The 17,146-nt window shown below is 43.4% G+C and overlaps 1 protein-coding gene across 1 annotated transcript; it reads right to left on the bottom strand.

Annotated features, from left to right (window-relative positions):
• Positions 1-1,770: 1,770 nt before the first annotated feature.
• On the bottom strand, positions 1,771-9,125 carry lpl (lipoprotein lipase). The gene is made up of 10 exons (XM_035648263.2): positions 8,869-9,125; positions 7,829-8,034; positions 7,196-7,375; positions 6,553-6,664; positions 5,727-5,969; positions 4,861-5,103; positions 3,698-3,818; positions 3,379-3,561; positions 3,186-3,293; positions 1,771-3,100 (listed from the first exon to the last, which is right to left on the bottom strand). The coding sequence occupies exons 1-10, from the start codon at positions 8,963-8,965 to the stop codon at positions 3,049-3,051; spliced, it is 1,545 nt and encodes a 514-aa protein (XP_035504156.1). The 5' UTR covers positions 8,966-9,125; the 3' UTR covers positions 1,771-3,048.
• Positions 9,126-17,146: the final 8,021 nt, after the last annotated feature.

Below are 17,146 nucleotides of genomic sequence, written 5' to 3'. Positions count from 1 at the left end.
CCTCATACAATTTTACAATTCTGCGTCCAGATCCCAAATGTTGCTCAATGCCTTTTCTAGAAATCCACAGTGGGAATCTCTCTCAGAAGAACTAGTCCACAAATTCAAGGAAGCAAAGTACATGTTTGTTTTTTTCTCTCAGTCATACTGTGAATTGGTTTAGCGTTACGCAATGTGTTTTGAATTTTTTACAAAGCTGGCTAAGTGATGACTTACTGTTTTGATCCAATACCATCATATCACAATGGATGTGGGCTGTAAGTGGCTTCAGATGTCGACCGTTCTGCGATGACGTTTGTGTTTGAGGAGCAGAACTGTAAATGCAGTTGTAAGCCCTGGGGGAAAAGTAGCGCAGCCACATAATATCAATAACAATCTTATTAAAGACACACCGTAGGGCTTTTGACCATTAGTGGCACTGGAGACAAAGACTTTGATGACTGGGTTCCCTGTGTAGTGTCAACACTGTAGTGAAAGTAGCACATCAGCAGTAGCAGCACTAACAATAGTCTAACAATTGTTGTAGCCATATACAATCCTCTGTTAGTTTAAAAACAGAATGTGTTCATGCATTCATGGAATGGATGTAAAAATGGATGTAGTCACCGCATCCGGAAAATGAAGCCTATGAGGAAGCCCTGTTTACATTGGAGCATGGATACAGCATGATTGACAGGTACCGTACAGTCGGTGCATGGTTGCAAGTGTAGGTGGGCACGTATTATTTAAGATGTCAGTCAGACCCACCCCTGCTCCTGTGTCTGGCTCCAAAACAAAAACAAGATGACACTGGCAAAAATGCATTGACACTATCGCCAACTAGTTCCGAAGGTCTAGGCGTATTTGAACTCATACAAAACATACCACATTTCCATGTGAACATATTCTTCATGGTATTCAGTAAATGTGACGATTTCTATTGGCTCCTAAATCCCAATCATTAAACCACATTCACCTAAGTCATGTTTTATATTTCATGCAATACTTTCTCAAGGGAAACGGTCTTTCCTGTGGAGCCCAACTACTGGGCACCAGTGTTATGACTGTTCACCCCCTCGACCAACCTTGGTTTCAATGGTAACTGCTTTTGGGGACTGGGCCAGGTTGACTATCAGTGTCTCCACAGCTGTCCTTGAGACAGACAACTACTCATTTTAGGGCCTATATGGAATTGACATTAGGAAACGCTGCCTAACACTACTTTTTAGGGAGGCAATGCTTGTACCACAGTCAACTTTGACAGCTTAAATACATCCTGCTTTTGGTTATACTGTACTTTAGAGCATTCAAACTAATTTTGAATTTCTATTCTTACATTAGGTTGGTGGCAGCTCAGTGGTACAGTGGTTTGAACCTGAAGGCTGGCTGGGGCCTTTCTGTGTGGAGCATGTTGCATGTTCTCCCTGAGCCTGCGTGGGTTTTCTCCAGGTACTCCAGATTCAGATTTATTTATTTGTCACTTCCATAACACAATTTACAGAATAAATCTGAGTGAAATGCCCTGCCCCACAGATCAAGGTGCAGGTAATACAAAACACACGGATCAGGAAAAGCTGCTAGAACCGAGTGTGCCACTATCTTGCAAGTATATGAGCTATTTTAAACCTGATTACACCGACATGTTCTTGGCCACGTTTTAATGTGATCACTACATATGTTTCTCATCCATGAGATGGTGAGTGGCAACTTTAATTCCAAGACAGGTGCACAATCTTTTGACAAGTTAATCATATAATTACTATATACAAGCAACTTGAGCAGTCTGGAAGATTTAATTATGTGGTTTATCTCTTTATTAAATCATCCCAGGCTCTTTCTTTATACAGTGCACTGCATTTCAGTCCAAAAGATAAATGCACTCAACAGCTTGCATGGAGACGAATTGGATTGATCGTTCCAAAATCCTTTTGCATAAAATCACAAAATGCTTCATTTATAAAAACACAGGAAGCCTGCCAAACATATATTACAGCTTAATATACAAATATATAAATGTACATTCAATAAATACAATATGAAGTATTCTTGAGATGTATTGTGGCTATCATGTAGGCCCGTCCATCACAAATTACAAAGGCTTGCAATTTTAATTTTTAATTTTGTAATGTTTGACCTTTCAAACATAAGGGCATGTTGTAGTCTTGAGTTTTGTCAATGAGGTGAGACACTATTGACCCATTCATTCAGTTTCAGGAGCACTTAGCCATTCCTGGATCATTAAAAGTGACCTTTGTTCTTTTTAATTTATAAAATGATCAAAACGTAAGAATGCATGTCTGTGCTGGACCGTACTCTCAATGACCTAAGCATCAAACATAGCTGGAGGGGACTAAGAGCCTTTTAAAGTGACCTGTGACACAATAACCAAAATGCAATCAAATGACATTTGCAAAAATCGCTCTATATATATGTATATATATGTATATATAAAATACTGAATAAAAAAGGTATGTACAATGACCACTGTGATTTTCTGATCAGTAGACAGTAGATATTTCTTTGGTCCCTGTTGATTGTTGGAGATTAGTGGTAAGGTAAGGACAAAAATTAGGGCCAAAGTGATAATTTTGCAAAAAACAAACAAACAACAAAAGAAAAAGTGCCTAAATTGCATTTGTCACACTGGATCATTTTTACATTAACAATATTATGAGTTCACAAAAGCAAAGAAGACACACCAGTTCAGGGTTTCAAATTACATTAAAATCAGTAAGAACAGTACATGTAGGCTATAAAATCATAAACAAATGATTACAAAGATATGCAGCGAAAGCTTCTCAAAGTGTGATTTGTAAAAAAAACAACAGTGAGCACATCATCACAAAGAAACGTTTTTCAACAGCAGAGAGGGCAGATTGATTTCCAGCACAGTGGATGAGGTTGTGTTGGTTGCACTGGGGGTTGGGGAAAAACAGAAAGAAGCATGAGTCACTATATATGTCCAGTTTCTTGCAAAGGGTCTAGAGAGTCGCCGTGTGCTGTCCATCTTTGGCTGTCTATGTAGAGATGGATAATGTGCACGAAGTGGGTGCGTGGTCAAGTCCAACTTCAAGCGTCGTTCTGCCCAAAGAGACTGCCCTGCGTTTTCAGCTTCTGCAACCTAGAAAACAACAACAGACAAACAGTGAACAGAAGAACTTCAGCCTCTGATAATACATTATGAAGGAAGATATTTCTTGACTTACAATTTATCTTTACGGCTCACGGTGTCTTCTCTCGACTTGACAAAGACTGAATCTTCTCCTCCCCTGACAAGGTAGGAAAACTCTCCTTCCTTCGGACTAAAGATCACCCTGAAGTCACACAGGGAAACAGTTGTTTCAGATTTCATCCCAAAAAATTATACCAAGTCTGTTGTTGTTGTTGCTGAAAGCTTACTTGGACTGGGTCTCCCCAGATTTGACGCGCAATTTCCGGATGTGGAACCTGCTGCTGCCCCAGAAGTCGGACCAGCTGATGATTGAGTCCTTCTCCCAGCGCAGCTTCACGATCATCAAGTCTCCGATGGCAACGTCAGTGGTGATGAGGAACGACAGAGTGGTGTTGCCATTCAGGACAGGCCTGCAGGGTGAAAGCAGGAGCAACGTTCAAAGGTCAGCTTCTCAGATTGAAAAGTCCCCTCCACGGAAAACAGTAAAGGTGTGTGAGTGTGTGTCAGCATACAGGTGTATGATATTTTACTGTTTGATGTACGTACATAACAAAGGGAATGTCCTCCTTCTCTGCGTTGGTTCCATACAGAGAAATCTTCAGTGGCTGCTCGGTAAAGCTCAGCGGATCCTTACTGAAGAAATGCATCTTCACTTGGTAATGGAAAACTGGGACGGGAGGAAAACAGGCGGTTTGCCGAGGGTCAGTTTTACAGTTCAGTTTAGTTTCTTTCTCTGTCTTCACGTGACTGTGACGAATGATTCAAAGTTTTGAATCCTTGGCAACTGCCATGCTTAATTAATTTTACTATTATTAGTAGTATTAGTGTTGTTGTAGTTGTTGTTGTTATATATACATTATCACAAACCAATAATATCCACTATTAATCAAGATTGATTATTAGTTATTATTCTCAGACAAGGACGTCTTTGATCTTTGTAACAGTTTTGTGCGCCACAGGTCTCATCTAAAGTTACCAGCGATGATGTGGGGGCCGTGACACATGATCCCCTGGCAGGTTTAAAAGTGACAACAATGCATAGCAAGATGCCAGTAAAAATTCAAGTGTCTAAAACAACTCCCAAATTTGTGAAGATGAAATGCTGGAAATGTTGTGTGACAGGTCACCAATCGACAATGAGTTTAGCAAATGGCTTGAAAACCATAAGTAAACAGATTAGCCGTCTTGCAACTGCTCAAACGCTGCTTGTATGCACCATACATATATTACTACACAAGTGTGTACCAAACACGCTAAGCCATAAAACATCAACATCATTCCACTGTGCAACAACAATACGGTTGACAACAATCATAAATAAACTTTTCCATTGCTGCTATATCACATGCAATGGCGTGTCGCGTTACCTCAGCGCAGCCCCGGCCACTAAAATACCCGTGACCTCCGCTTCATGTGACCTTCTGAGTGCTCGCTAGTGTTGGACACTTGATTGCGTGATGAGTTAGTTTCCCCGTGTAATCTATTTGTAACATTAGCTCATACACTGAGGATTACTGATACTCACGTATGTGCATCAATGAACTCAACTCTCACTAATCCTCAGTGAAGTAGATAAATCCAGACAGATTTATTTTCTACGTTGATTCAATCGATTGTACACAATACAGAACCTAAACATTTCCATCCACATCTACGACATTAACCATATTCCTTTAAGGTGCATATCTTTTTTTTTTCTTAGTATTTACCTTTGTATGGCATCATATCCCGTGTTTTGAGGAACATCTTGGTGCTGCGGGTGGTGCGGACCTTGTTGATGTTGTAGCCGAGCTTGTTGCAGCGATTCTTCCTGCAGTTGAGGCACAGTCCCTTGTTGAAGGCCTCCTTGGAGTTGCAGCGGTACGCCATGCTCTGCTGCTGGGTGTTCAGCAGAGAGTCGATGAACAGGTGGATAGAGCGTTCGTGGGAGCATTTGATGAGCTGGTCCATATCTGCAACGCACGCAGAGCAAAGAAACTACATAAGCGCTTCATGTTTTCCCAGGTTACGTCACGCAACATGAAAAATGTCAGCATGGACTAAATGCCAACCCAGATGGCATTTAGCAAGTTCTTCCTTGCTCAGTTAAAGCACTTCGCAACAGCTATGAGAGTGAACCAAGAAAAAAGACAATGCTTTTACGTTTAACAGAACATGGGTGTAACATCCTGTGAATCTGTAGCTGTTAGAGGAAAACATATTTTAATGGTAACCCCTGAAAGCTTTTCAAGAGTGTATGATGACACCATGTAAACATCAAGACCCTATATTGATGATTTACAACACCTTTGTTACAATCCTTCACCTAAATGTGGCCAGAGATGTGTATTTATGCTGCAGTGTGTCACACAGGGGAGGTGGAGAAGATTGGTACCAACAGGTCTGAGCAGCTGGAGCAACAGGGTCTCCCTAAATTTAACTCTGGCTCCTATACACTTGTGTCATGTTGACACTTTAATAATCACACGTGAAGGTATAAATTCAAGTTGCCGAGTATGTGGATGAATGCTAACAATCCACAGCATTTGAAATGTATGAATTAAAACCCCAAGCAGGGAGGTTTTGTGGTACATACTTTGAAGGCCCTTGATTCCTTCCAATGCAATACCCAGCAAGGTATTCTGGATGTCGCAGCCCGGCTGGAAGGTGCCTCCATTGGGGTAAATGTCGATGTGGCCCACGGGCCTCTGGATGCCGATGCTGCGATCCGGGGAGCCCCGGGTGTTGGTGTGCAGGACGTCCACAAACTGGGCGTCATCCCGGGACAAGGTGCTCTGGTCATCTGCATGCTCGAAGGTGGGACCGGCTGGATCCATACCTGGGTAGAAAAGGGAGAGTGGAGAATGTGTTTTGACTCATCGTGGCCACACTGATGAAAGAGGTCCTGGACGAGGACACAAAAAGCAGAACATGTACATAAAACTGTACATCAAACCCTCTGTGTGTGTGTTCCATTCGGCCTCTTTCTCCGAACACAGAACAATGTGGAGCAGTGACTGCGAGCTCTTAATGGGCTGCTGCTCTCACAATGAACAAACCATTATTCTAAGCAGGTCAGAGAGATTTAAAAAGCTGGATTTGGACCCACTAACTCGTAGCATGCACACATACAACACAGTTTGCAACCATTGCCATCGAGAGTAAATTTAGATATTTAAAGACACTACGAATGGTCATTGTTGGATTGAATCATTTGTAAAGAGGAGGTGACACACTGCTGTAATAGAGGCATAATTCACCTTGAAAGATCTTCTGATTTAGACAGCCACATTGAACCCACAGCCAACATTTGTGTATTTCTTGTTCACACATTCATACTTAAATGTATATATGTTTTTGTACTGTTTATTGGCATGTGATGTAATGACGATCCACTGACTGAGTTCACGTTCTCATCTCACCTGTGATCCTGCTGATTTTATGGTTGGTGAGGTCTCCAGCTACCCCGGCCACGTGTGCTCCCAGACTGTATCCCAGCAGATGAATCTTGTCCCAGGGCAACTGCAGCTCTTTCTGAAAGGGAGGAGATGGATGAACGGCCCGATGAGTTGACGTGCCTTACAACCGCTTTAAAGTTAATGCCGCAGACTTGCTAAAGGAATTAAAACCTTGAGTGGGTTGTAACTGGCAAAAATCTGCAGCACTCTGTTGAGGTCTAGAGCAGTGAGAGTCTGGGACATTATCCAAGACCAGATTATTTGGTATAATTGTATTCTCTTGCTAAACTTGGCAAGTTCTGAACTTGGAAGTCATGAAAACAAAGGACAAACAAAGGAGAGTGGTTCTTGTGCTGTGAGCGCCAGACACGGCCATAAAAAGGCCTTTATAGGGCGTTTAAGATCCTAACCTGTAGGAAGGTATATCCGCATTAAAAAAGATAAATATATCTCATCGGCTACAGATTCCCCAGCCGCTGTAATTTCTTTGCTGGCAGCCTAAAAGTGAACATGGCGATAATTTGTTTAGGCCAAATCCACTTGTCAACAACGACGGCGTAGGAAATGTGTTCCAGCTGGTAGCCAGCTGTTCAGTGAGAACACTCACTTGTATCCAGGTTACGAACTTGGCGACGTCGCGGCCCACCAGTTTGGTGTAAGCTGCAGAGGTCGGGTAGTGCTGGTTGGCGCGGGTCAACCAGTCCACCACGATCACGTTGGCAGTGGGCTCCCGCTCGTACAGCGCAGACACCAGCTTGGGCACCCAGCTCTCAAACATCCCTGTTACCTATAGGAAAAACACACACACGTTGTCACACACATTTCCATGGTCAGCTGCAGTATGGCGTGATTTTTTTTCTGGCCTTCGGCCTCGTTCTGTGTCCTGTGGTTGGAGAGCAGGGTGTCATTAGGTGCAGATCTTGTGGAATGACTGGCTCTAAATCACATTATAGCAGGAGATGCATAGACTGTTTGCACTGCTCCCCCTTCTGTGGTTGTTCTTTTTTGGTTTTTTGAAGATATTACATTTAAATCAGTTTGCTGAATGGATGTTCAGCACGTGGGTCAAATAGTGAAATTCAGTCGGATTGTCAGGTTACATCACTTTGGACTTGGATTAGTAAATATTATCAGTGAGTTGGTTGTTTCAACTTTGTACTGGCAGAACTCGGCCTCTGTTTACTTCACTTCACGCTTATGTAAAGTACCGATCCATAGTAGTGTCTGCTGGGTGACATACCGTCCAGCCATGTATCACGACGAAGGACTGCGTCGATGCGTTGAATTTACACTCTTCGATGGTTTCCGGCCTGCCGGCAAAGATGTAGCACATGTCGTCATCGGGGATGTCCGCTGTGCGCAGGGAGAACTTGGACACAATGTCAGTGAAGTCTGTGATCCATTCAGCAGTGGTCGGCAGGGGAGTAGTGGAGACTGTGGTGTTTACTGTTGCAACACGCACACAAACAAACAAACAAACAAAGAGATAGATCATTAGATTGTTGTGGCATGCCAGAAATGCAGAGGAGTGTTGTGAGTCAGGGAAAAGGTACATTTTTTAAATCATATGCATCCATACAACAATAACACAGTTGATATTTTTGAAAATCAAGTATTTGCAGAAACACATACAACTTTCAACCAAACAAAAACAGCCTCTTTTTTTTTTATGCAAATCATGAAAAACTTGCTGAGCACTAATCTCCCCAGTGTGACGGGACCGGCAGCAACACTGACACATGGAACATGGCAGTGTCGCCCCCTTTTGTCTGCCCTGCGTTTCAACCAGCAGAAGTGTGTGACTGAAGGGGACTTTGGTTTCTTAAAGTCGAGATACGAATATTAAACTATGTTTATAAGTGCGCCTCTAAAACCGATCGCATTCTTTCATGGAGTCCGGTGCAATGGACAGAATTGTGGAGAAATCCAAAAGGCCCGCCGGAGTCATGTGCTTCTAAGTGGACGAATGTCATTAAAACGAGCTGATTTCCTCTAATACGTTTTATGCTGCAGTGATGATGATGATGAACAATGTGATTGTACTCCGATCTCAAATCCTCGGGTTCTCACAGTGGATTGTGTCCCCCTGCAGACAAAAGGGCCTTTCCTTCACGCACACATGGCGGGGAAGGGGATGCAGACCTGCAGACCTGCAGACCGGAGGCGGGTCGCGGGGTTATTCACGGTCATTAATCAGCATCATCATCATCATCACCACCAGTATCATCATCATCATCATCACCATCATCACCTCCCGCCACACAGGTCGTCGGGTCTTACCAAACACAGTTGTGGCTCCAGGGGTGGTGGAGAAAGTTGCTATGGTGTTTCCCAAAATTATCCAAAGTGTCACAAAACGGATATTTTCTTTTCCCATATTATAATTAAAATGTTCTTAAAAAAATAAAGTGTCCTGGGTCGAAAGGTTCCCCGGTGGTAAATCCAATGGGTCTGGTGAGCACCGACAGGGAGAGATCACCGGTCACGACGCGGAGCGGACTGGACTTTCTTCTTGAGGTCTGTCACAGACGCAGCGCCAAGTCATCTTTATGTTCGGGGCTCATTTGAATATTCAAACGCGATTGGCTGGAGTCGGGGGGGGGCGGAGCTGAAACTTTGTCCCAGCTCTGAATCACTGAGGAGAAATCATTCACCCTCTTGCTCACAGGGGGGCAGCCCCCAGCCCCCAGCCCCCTGCGCTGCCTCTGGTCCGGTCCAAACCGTATCATTGTTAGTCTTTATTATCTGCTATCAATGAAGTTCGATTTTTAAAAACTTAACCCTCCAGGAGAGTTGCACAACACGTTCAACTTAAAGGCCCTTTTTCTGGGAGTCAAAGTTAATCCGGTTTTGTTTTTCCATGATTCATGCAAAGAACAAAGAGCCCTGGAAATATATTTGAATAATCCACTTTTATCTTTAATTCTTATTCTGAGCCAATAGCACTGGTTGCTTGAAAATAATAAAATAAATTAAATAGTTAAAGCCCTCGACACAAACACAATTTGATGTTGTTGATCAAAAAGCACAAGTAGGTTTTGGGTCCTCTGTCTGTCCTTCCATCAGCTGATCTACTCCTCACTACTCGCGATGTGCTGATGCACTGCAGACGAGATGAAGCTGAATTTGTGTCATTGATATAATATGTGCTGATATTATCTGTAGTGTGCACTGCAAAGTCCCACAAGCAGCAGCCGATATTCAACGGGATCAGTGATACTACGATGTCTTGTCCCATGAAGTCAAATCATAAAAAAAGAAAGGAAAGAAAAAGCACATTACTGGCACACATTTTGTTCAAGGTCAAATTAGAACAACATGTTTAGACACATACTTCATGGTGGCAGTTAAACCTTCTTGTGGAATTTGGGGACTGTGAAGAAGCTCAAAAACTCCAGAGAAACAACTTAAACATGCCAACCCAAGTTGCTAAAGGGGCCATCTATAAAAAAAAAAGGAAAAGACCTTGTAATGGAAACCAACGGCAGAGATCAAGCTCTCCTCACCATGTTGACAGGCTCCGATGGAGGCCTTACGCAGCACCACCAAACACAAAGAGGATTAGGTCGTGGATCTAATGAGATGAGGCCTACAAAAACAGACATCATCACATTATTGTTCCGTAAAGTCTCTGATTTCAGCCACTCACCGCTGGGTGTTTGATATGAAAGGATATGGTTCCCATGTTTTTTAAATGTGATATACATTCATCTTTGGGAGAGTCGGTCCTGCATGAAGGAGAATTGTCATTAAATGCTTGAGTTCTGTTGGCATTGGCTTTACTTTACATTAATGTTGGGAGGAGGTCGTGCTGTGTGAAAAGTACCAGCCATCACAGATGTGGAAATCCATTTAATATCACAATGTGGGGGCTCATGTCATGAAGTGTCACGGTGGTGTAACAATGTTAATTATGATTTTCTTGAGCTGTTAAGAAGAGCCCATCGCAGGCAGAACATTAAGTGTAATGCAAAGACTGGATGACTTTAAAAAAAGAAAGTAACTGGTTGACTTGTCGTCATTAAAGACTTAGGTTCTCTGCATGATTGAGCTCCACAATCCCTAAACAGAGACTGTCTATTTGATATTACATGTTTGAGTATATGCCTGTGTATGTGCCGGGGACTGTTAGGAAGGTGATGTTTATGGTGGGACCAGCGGGCCCTACCCGGTGATTAGATAGGAGGGCGACGCCCATCCCTCTCCCTGTGATCTCAGTCTTGATCTCTGCATTCACTGTGGGTTGCTTTGCTTGACCCCAAGGGAGACGAGCGGTGATAAGTGACCGGGCAGAAATGTTGGAGCAGGACAGTGACACATTCTGCTGGAAACACACCCGGGCACCAAAATGATGTTTAGATCCATGGAAGATGAGCTTTTTGTTTGAAATTATCACAAATTGAGAGAGAGAAAGAACAAGAGGAGCAGCTGAACTGCTGAAAACTTCAGACAAGCAGCTGGTGCAACAGACAGACTGCCAGTGGTGTTTTGGTCTGAATACAGATCCGATATATTCCGGTATATTGCCATTCAGTGCCTCTGCACTCCAATCAGTGTGGCTTTGACCATGAGTCCTCCTGAGGAAATCAAAAGATCACCAGAGAGAGAACGGTGATTTCCTGCCGCGGAAGAATTCCACCACTTTCCTGTTGTTGCTCTTTCTTCTGAGGCCTTGCAAACCCCAGCAGACTGCACGTTTGTTTCTCATTCCTCTGTTTGCACATGGTTGTAACCTGTGAGCGTGCAGAGCAGTGGTTGAGCCACGCCTGCTACTTCGACTGAATCTACTGGACGTTTGATCTCTGCGTGGGTTTTTTTGGGAACTAATTGCAAATATTTGATTTAGTGATAAATACACTGCGCCCGGAATTGATGTGTTTGCGGGATTTAAAAGAGTAAACCGCTGCAGCTGACCCTTGCACTCCGCAGGTGCAACTCGAATCCCGCTCAGGACAAGATTCAGTCAATCGTGCACACAAAATCTCCTGAAAGTGGGACGGAGAGTGTTTAAACAGTGCAAACACACTCCCCCAAATGATGAAACCCTCAATGCAGTTATTCATTCTGATGACTCACTGAGAGGGCTGATTCTTGGAAAAACGGAAAATAGGGATTTGGTTCAACCGCCCGATGTAGCATAAATATTCTTGTTGAGCGTTTTTTTTGCAGGGGCCCCTTGAGCTTCACCATGTGTGTCTAGCATGTGGCTTGTTTCATCCACAGCCGGCAGACAGGAGATGTGACTACTGATTTTCTTTACAGTGTTTTCTGTTAACTTTTTAACCTTATATGGTTAATTTTGACCAGGAGCAGCATGCACTTCTTCTCTGTAATCCTTGCACACTGCCGCCTGTGCAAGGTCATCCTCTGGATTGTGTTTTTCGTTGCTTCGTTGACCCAAATCCTGTTGTGTTCTCCTCAATCTGGATGTTTCCACTACCTCTCATTGCCATCTCTGTGCAAACACGAAAGGATATGGAGAGACCCTCCGGAAATTTAGCAGAAACCTTGAAGCCAGCTGGTGTAAATGCTTTGCAAGAAAGTCACACAAAATCATGGTTTCTGGAGATTCAGTTCCCGTTTCTCATGCGGCACACTTGATTTTCGCCATAATTGCCCATTCAGAAGTCCATTAGAGGAAAAAGACTTGCAGGACAGAGAGAAAGAAAGGCGTCTCTGCGGGAGTTCAGTCTTTTACGAGCCTCGTACTACACACTGAGGTCATAAAAGTGCCACAGAAAGACTCGAGGAGGAGGAGACGTGTGCTTGTGAGGAAGGCAGTATTTTATTCCTCTATTCAAGGGTGACACAGAGAGGTTGTGTTAACCACTTGTGCTGGCAGTTTAAAGAGGAAACTAATTGATCCACGAATCATACAGTACACAGGTTTTTGTTTGAAGGTTGCATAGGACCTTAGTGAATAAGTGAACTGACCCCATTACAATTCCTCCGAAAACAAGTTGTGTAAAAATGTAGAATTTAGGAGCTAAGAGACTTTTTTTTTAAACTTTTTTTTTTTTTTACAGATTATCAGCAAGGTCAGAAGGATGCAGCGTGTACAGAGACGTCAAAACTAACCATTATTTTTGTTTTATTGCATATGCATGAGCCTTGAATAGTGAAAGAGCAGATTAAATCACTTCCGTGGCTCCACTGTGGATACTTTTTCTTCCGAAGAGCTTTTTTCCCTCCTCTGCCAGTGAAGTGATCCCAGTGAGGAGCATACAGTAGATTGCAGCATATATTGGCAATGTAACCTACATGAGAGCTGAAGTGTGGTGGTGGTGGTGACCTCATGAGATCAGAAGATTAGAACCCACCAGCCTTCTCCTATAAACTGTGTGTGTGTGTGTGTGTGTGTGTGTGTGTGTGTGTGTGTGTGTGTGTGTGTGTGTGTGTGTGTGTGTGTGTGTGTGTGTGTGTGTGTGTGTGTGTGTGTGTGTGTGTGTGTGTGTGTGTGTGTGTGTGTGTGTGTGTGTGTGTGTGTGTAAAAATCTTTTATATACAGTTTGAACATTAATGCTCTCTCTCACACACACACACCACACAGAGGAATGTATTGACTGGAGGCTGCACATCTGTTGCTGTCTGTGATTCAGGTCATACAGAGCTTCCCCTGTCCCGACACTTTGTGTCCAGTACACACATGCCTAAGGACATTTGTAACAGATACATGCACGCAGACTCCCGACATATTCAGACGGGTGAATACATTAGAGCAGAAACAAAACGAATGCAGATGTTTACCACACTAGCAAACTGCAGTGTTCTTTCAATGACCCCAATGCTTGTGTATTAGTTTGATATGTGAGGAACACAGCAATCCCTCAAAAATTACATAGAGAGACATTACAGTAGGGTGGCCATGCATGAACCCTTCTTCATGACCCCTGATATGATCAGATGAGGCACACCGCAGACACATATCCCTGGGGCCCCTTAGCTGCTTTCACACATGCAATGAAGTCCAGACAATTTCCTGAACTTTTCCAGAGGGGCTGTATATGTGAGGATGCAAATGCGGCTCTGTACATTTTCTGTAACTTTTCCTGCCAGCCCCCCAGTGAAATCTCCAGGAAATGTCTGTGTGAGCCCAGAAGGAAAATCTCCGGAAGATTCACGGTGAGCAAGTGGGCGTTGTGAACGGCAAACTCCAGACAATGTCAGGATGAAATTCTTCCGGACATTTTGTGGAGTTCATGTCTGAAAACAGCTCAGGGAGGGGATCTGGTGGCTCTCTAATGCCGAGAGGGGCTTCTTGCTGACATGGTTAGGGTCCATGTGTTCCCTTAGAGGAAAGGGTCACTGCAAATCAATAAAAAGCTGCTCTGAGTAATAAACATTTGTCCTATAACAAGTATATCCTGATGGGATGGGGTCTATTCCAGGATGACAGTGATCCCATACTTAGTTCACAATGGGTTAATGTATAGTTTGACAGGTGTGACAATGATGTAAATCATATGCTGTGGCCTTCGCAGTCACCAGATCAGCTGAGCACCCATGGGAGACACATTGCTCTCCTCCAGAGGAAAATATCTTCTGGGAGAAAGCCGTTCATACCTCCAGTAGAGATCGGAGAATTGTAGAATCAACACGGAGACACATTGAAGTTGTTCCGATCAAAAACTTAATAGGACACTCTCTGATGTTTTCTAACTTATCTCCCGTCCAATGTGAGTTGGTGCCCTCTTGTAACAGTCACACTCTCCAGTATCTGCTCAGTAGATTTATGGTTCTGCAGGTTTTCCCAGCTCTTCGCCGAAAGCCTCAATTTCATGCATGAACATTACATAAGCACTTATGCACACATGTGTTCATGGTTTATCTGTAGGTTATGAGTGGAATGCGTGCAGAGCAGGAGCCTGAATGAGTCCTATGTTCAGTCCATGAATGCAGCCGGTCATGCTTTAGTGTTAAAGGGAAACTTGGGTCACTGTATCTGCAGCAGTCAGCACCAGTCTGGTCGGGCCGGACTTTCTTAAGTCACCGATGTCCCAACTCAGAGGAGAGAAGACATTTCATAACTATTGCATTGCATCTCCTCCACGAGGCGTCTTGCTGGCAGCGGGGAGAAGGAGCTGCACATGAAATGGGCACATGCTTCTTATAATATTATTTTCAATTCCTGTTGACTTTCCTATTTAGATCATGTGAATTATTTTGCACTCTGACATTATTTAAGAATAAACTGCTGTTTGTACACACTTACATTCATAATTATACATCAAATTGCATCATTATCTAACAATCAAATGTTGGTGCAAGACTTATGTTTTGAAGCCCAAGACCTCATCTGGGAGGTCTTGGGCTGTGGAGACCCAGCTTGGCTCAGTTCTGCTCTTTGCTCACTTCTTATGTCTGGCTGCTGTCTGGGCCCAGTGTTTTTTTGGCTGGCAGTGAGATATCTGTTGTTTCATCAGTGATCGGGATCATCATCATGACAACAGACCTCAACCAGAAGGGTTGCACTCATATTGCCCTGGTGTAGCTTGTTATCAAATATCTGTCTGTGTCTGTTTTGCCCAAATCCCCTAAAGTAATCTAAAGAAATCTCTTTTAGGAATTACAATAGCATACTCAGATATTTCATGAAAGATCTTATTTTTTTAAATATTCACTTTCTCCCATGAGGGATTGTGATGTAAATGTCTCTAATGTAAACCTTTATTAATATCACAGTTTGCTTACAGTTCTTGGGGAGTATGCATGTGATGTCAGCCAGGGCTTTTTCAAATTGTGAGGCCTTGAGGCACTAGCCTGTACAAGCAAAGAACACCGGAATCTGTGACCGAACGATTTGCATTGTGGGTGATGTAATTGCCAAGATCTCAGAGTTGATTTTTTTTTTCCTGAGTAGTTTTCAACAGGAACAGGGACAAACTGCATGAAACAAAACACGATGCCCTTTAGTACCTCCGTTTCTGCAAATGGCCCACCACACCGCAGACCTTCTCTCCCCTGCAGGTCAAGCTGCTGTTCTGAGCCTCACTTCTGTGGAAAAACATAAAAGGATGTTGTCTCAGCTTTGTTTTCTCTCAGCTCCTGGTGAGGGGGCTCATGGTGGATCCACCTGTGGCGTTGTCAGGTCTGGAGCCCCGCAGACCGAGGCGCAGAAGAGTTCATGCACATGAACGCGGCCTCCAACGGAAACACGCGACCCAAACACAACTCTTAACACATTCACATGCACTGCCACTAATTCAGAGCCAAACAAAGCAATGGAACATGGCACAAGATCTTACCGACAACCTGCTGAGGGATATGATGTGAATTCCACTGTTTGTCTGTTTCTCATGTGCGGGACAGAGGTGTGGCTCTGGCCCCTGCTGTAGACATCAAGTTAAGTATGATTACACACAGTATAATCACGAAATATGAGAAGTATGCAGCGGCGTCAGTGAAGTATTCTAACCCCTTCACTTTTTGCACAATCTATCATGTTGTTGGTTTCATGTTAAACTGATTAAATTGACATCTATGCTCCATAACCCATAATGACAAAGTGTGGTCATGTTTTTAAATCCATTTGAAAGGCTATTCAAAAACTCAAATCTTGAAATTACAAAAGTCCTTCCACCCATTATTGTGGCAGACTGCTCCAAGTTGTGGTCAGGTGCAGCCTGTTTTACTGGAAGAACCTGCACCAAAGTCCATGTGACCTGAGACTGTGGGGGCGTTCACCTTTCAGCACGACGGTGACCCAAAGCATCCAGCCAAGAAAACACTGGATTGGCTTCGGGACAAGCCTCTGGCTGTCCTTGTGTGGCCAAGTCTGAGACCAGATTCCATCCAGCATATGTGCAGAGATTTGAGGATGGCTGTTGAGTTCCATCCCATCCAATCTAATGGAGCCAGAAGAATGGGTTAAAACACCGTAATCCAGGTCTGAAAAGCTTGTAAAGAGACAATATCTCCCATTGAATCAATGAGATACAATTTACAAGTGGACGAACATCGATTCAAATGGATCACGAGCAGCAACACAACTACAATATGTTCATTGCAAGTTAAAACTGAGATTAATTCTCATGAACGAAAAAAATAACTGTAGATGTCTTCAAAAGAAAGAAAGAGGATAGAGGAGACACGCTGAGAGACATGACAGACACCAGAGAAAACAAACACTCGTTGGAATCTGGTCCCAGAGAATTTTTGGGTAAATGATGTTGCACAGCATGAGGGGGACACAGATGATCAGTGTGTGTGTGTGTGCGTGTGCTCCTCTCCCCCAGGCGTTCTATTCTTGTTGATCTAAGCTGTTCGTTCCCCATCTACATCTGGCTATTTGTAGTTAATCAGCAGTCAAAGTAATTTGAAGTGACAGTGGAGAAGAAGGCAAACCAGCAGCGGGGGCCGTGGTTCATGCCCTCATCTTGTTCCCCAACATCCTCTAAATCACAAATCAGTCTTATGTGAACTTGTTTTCTTTAGTGTTCTGTTATTCATGTCCACAGGGATGCAAGAATCCATGTCCGATGAAATAAATGATCAGTTGCAACTTGTATTCATGATTACATGCCGCCCTCTAGTGGGGGAAAAGAAAGTAACAGAGGAA

The sequence above is a fragment of the Scophthalmus maximus genome, chromosome 13, assembly GCF_022379125.1.
Source record: "Scophthalmus maximus strain ysfricsl-2021 chromosome 13, ASM2237912v1, whole genome shotgun sequence".
Lineage (NCBI taxonomy): Eukaryota > Metazoa > Chordata > Actinopteri > Pleuronectiformes > Scophthalmidae > Scophthalmus > Scophthalmus maximus.
This window is presented reverse-complemented; position numbering and strand designations above follow the sequence as displayed.

What these genes read in the sequence shown, in the direction of transcription:
- lpl (XM_035648263.2), bottom strand. Translation starts at nt 8,965, where the DNA reads ATGGGAAAAGAAAATATCCGTTTTGTGACACTTTGGATAATTTTGGGA. An exon ending in TCGTGATACATGGCTGGACG is followed by an intron (nt 7,376 to 7,828) that starts GTATGTCACCCA and finishes TTTTTCCTATAG; the next exon opens with GTAACAGGGATGTTTGAGAG. An exon ending in GAGGACATTCCCTTTGTTAT is followed by an intron (nt 3,562 to 3,697) that starts GTACGTACATCA and finishes TTCACCCTGCAG; the next exon opens with GCCTGTCCTGAATGGCAACA.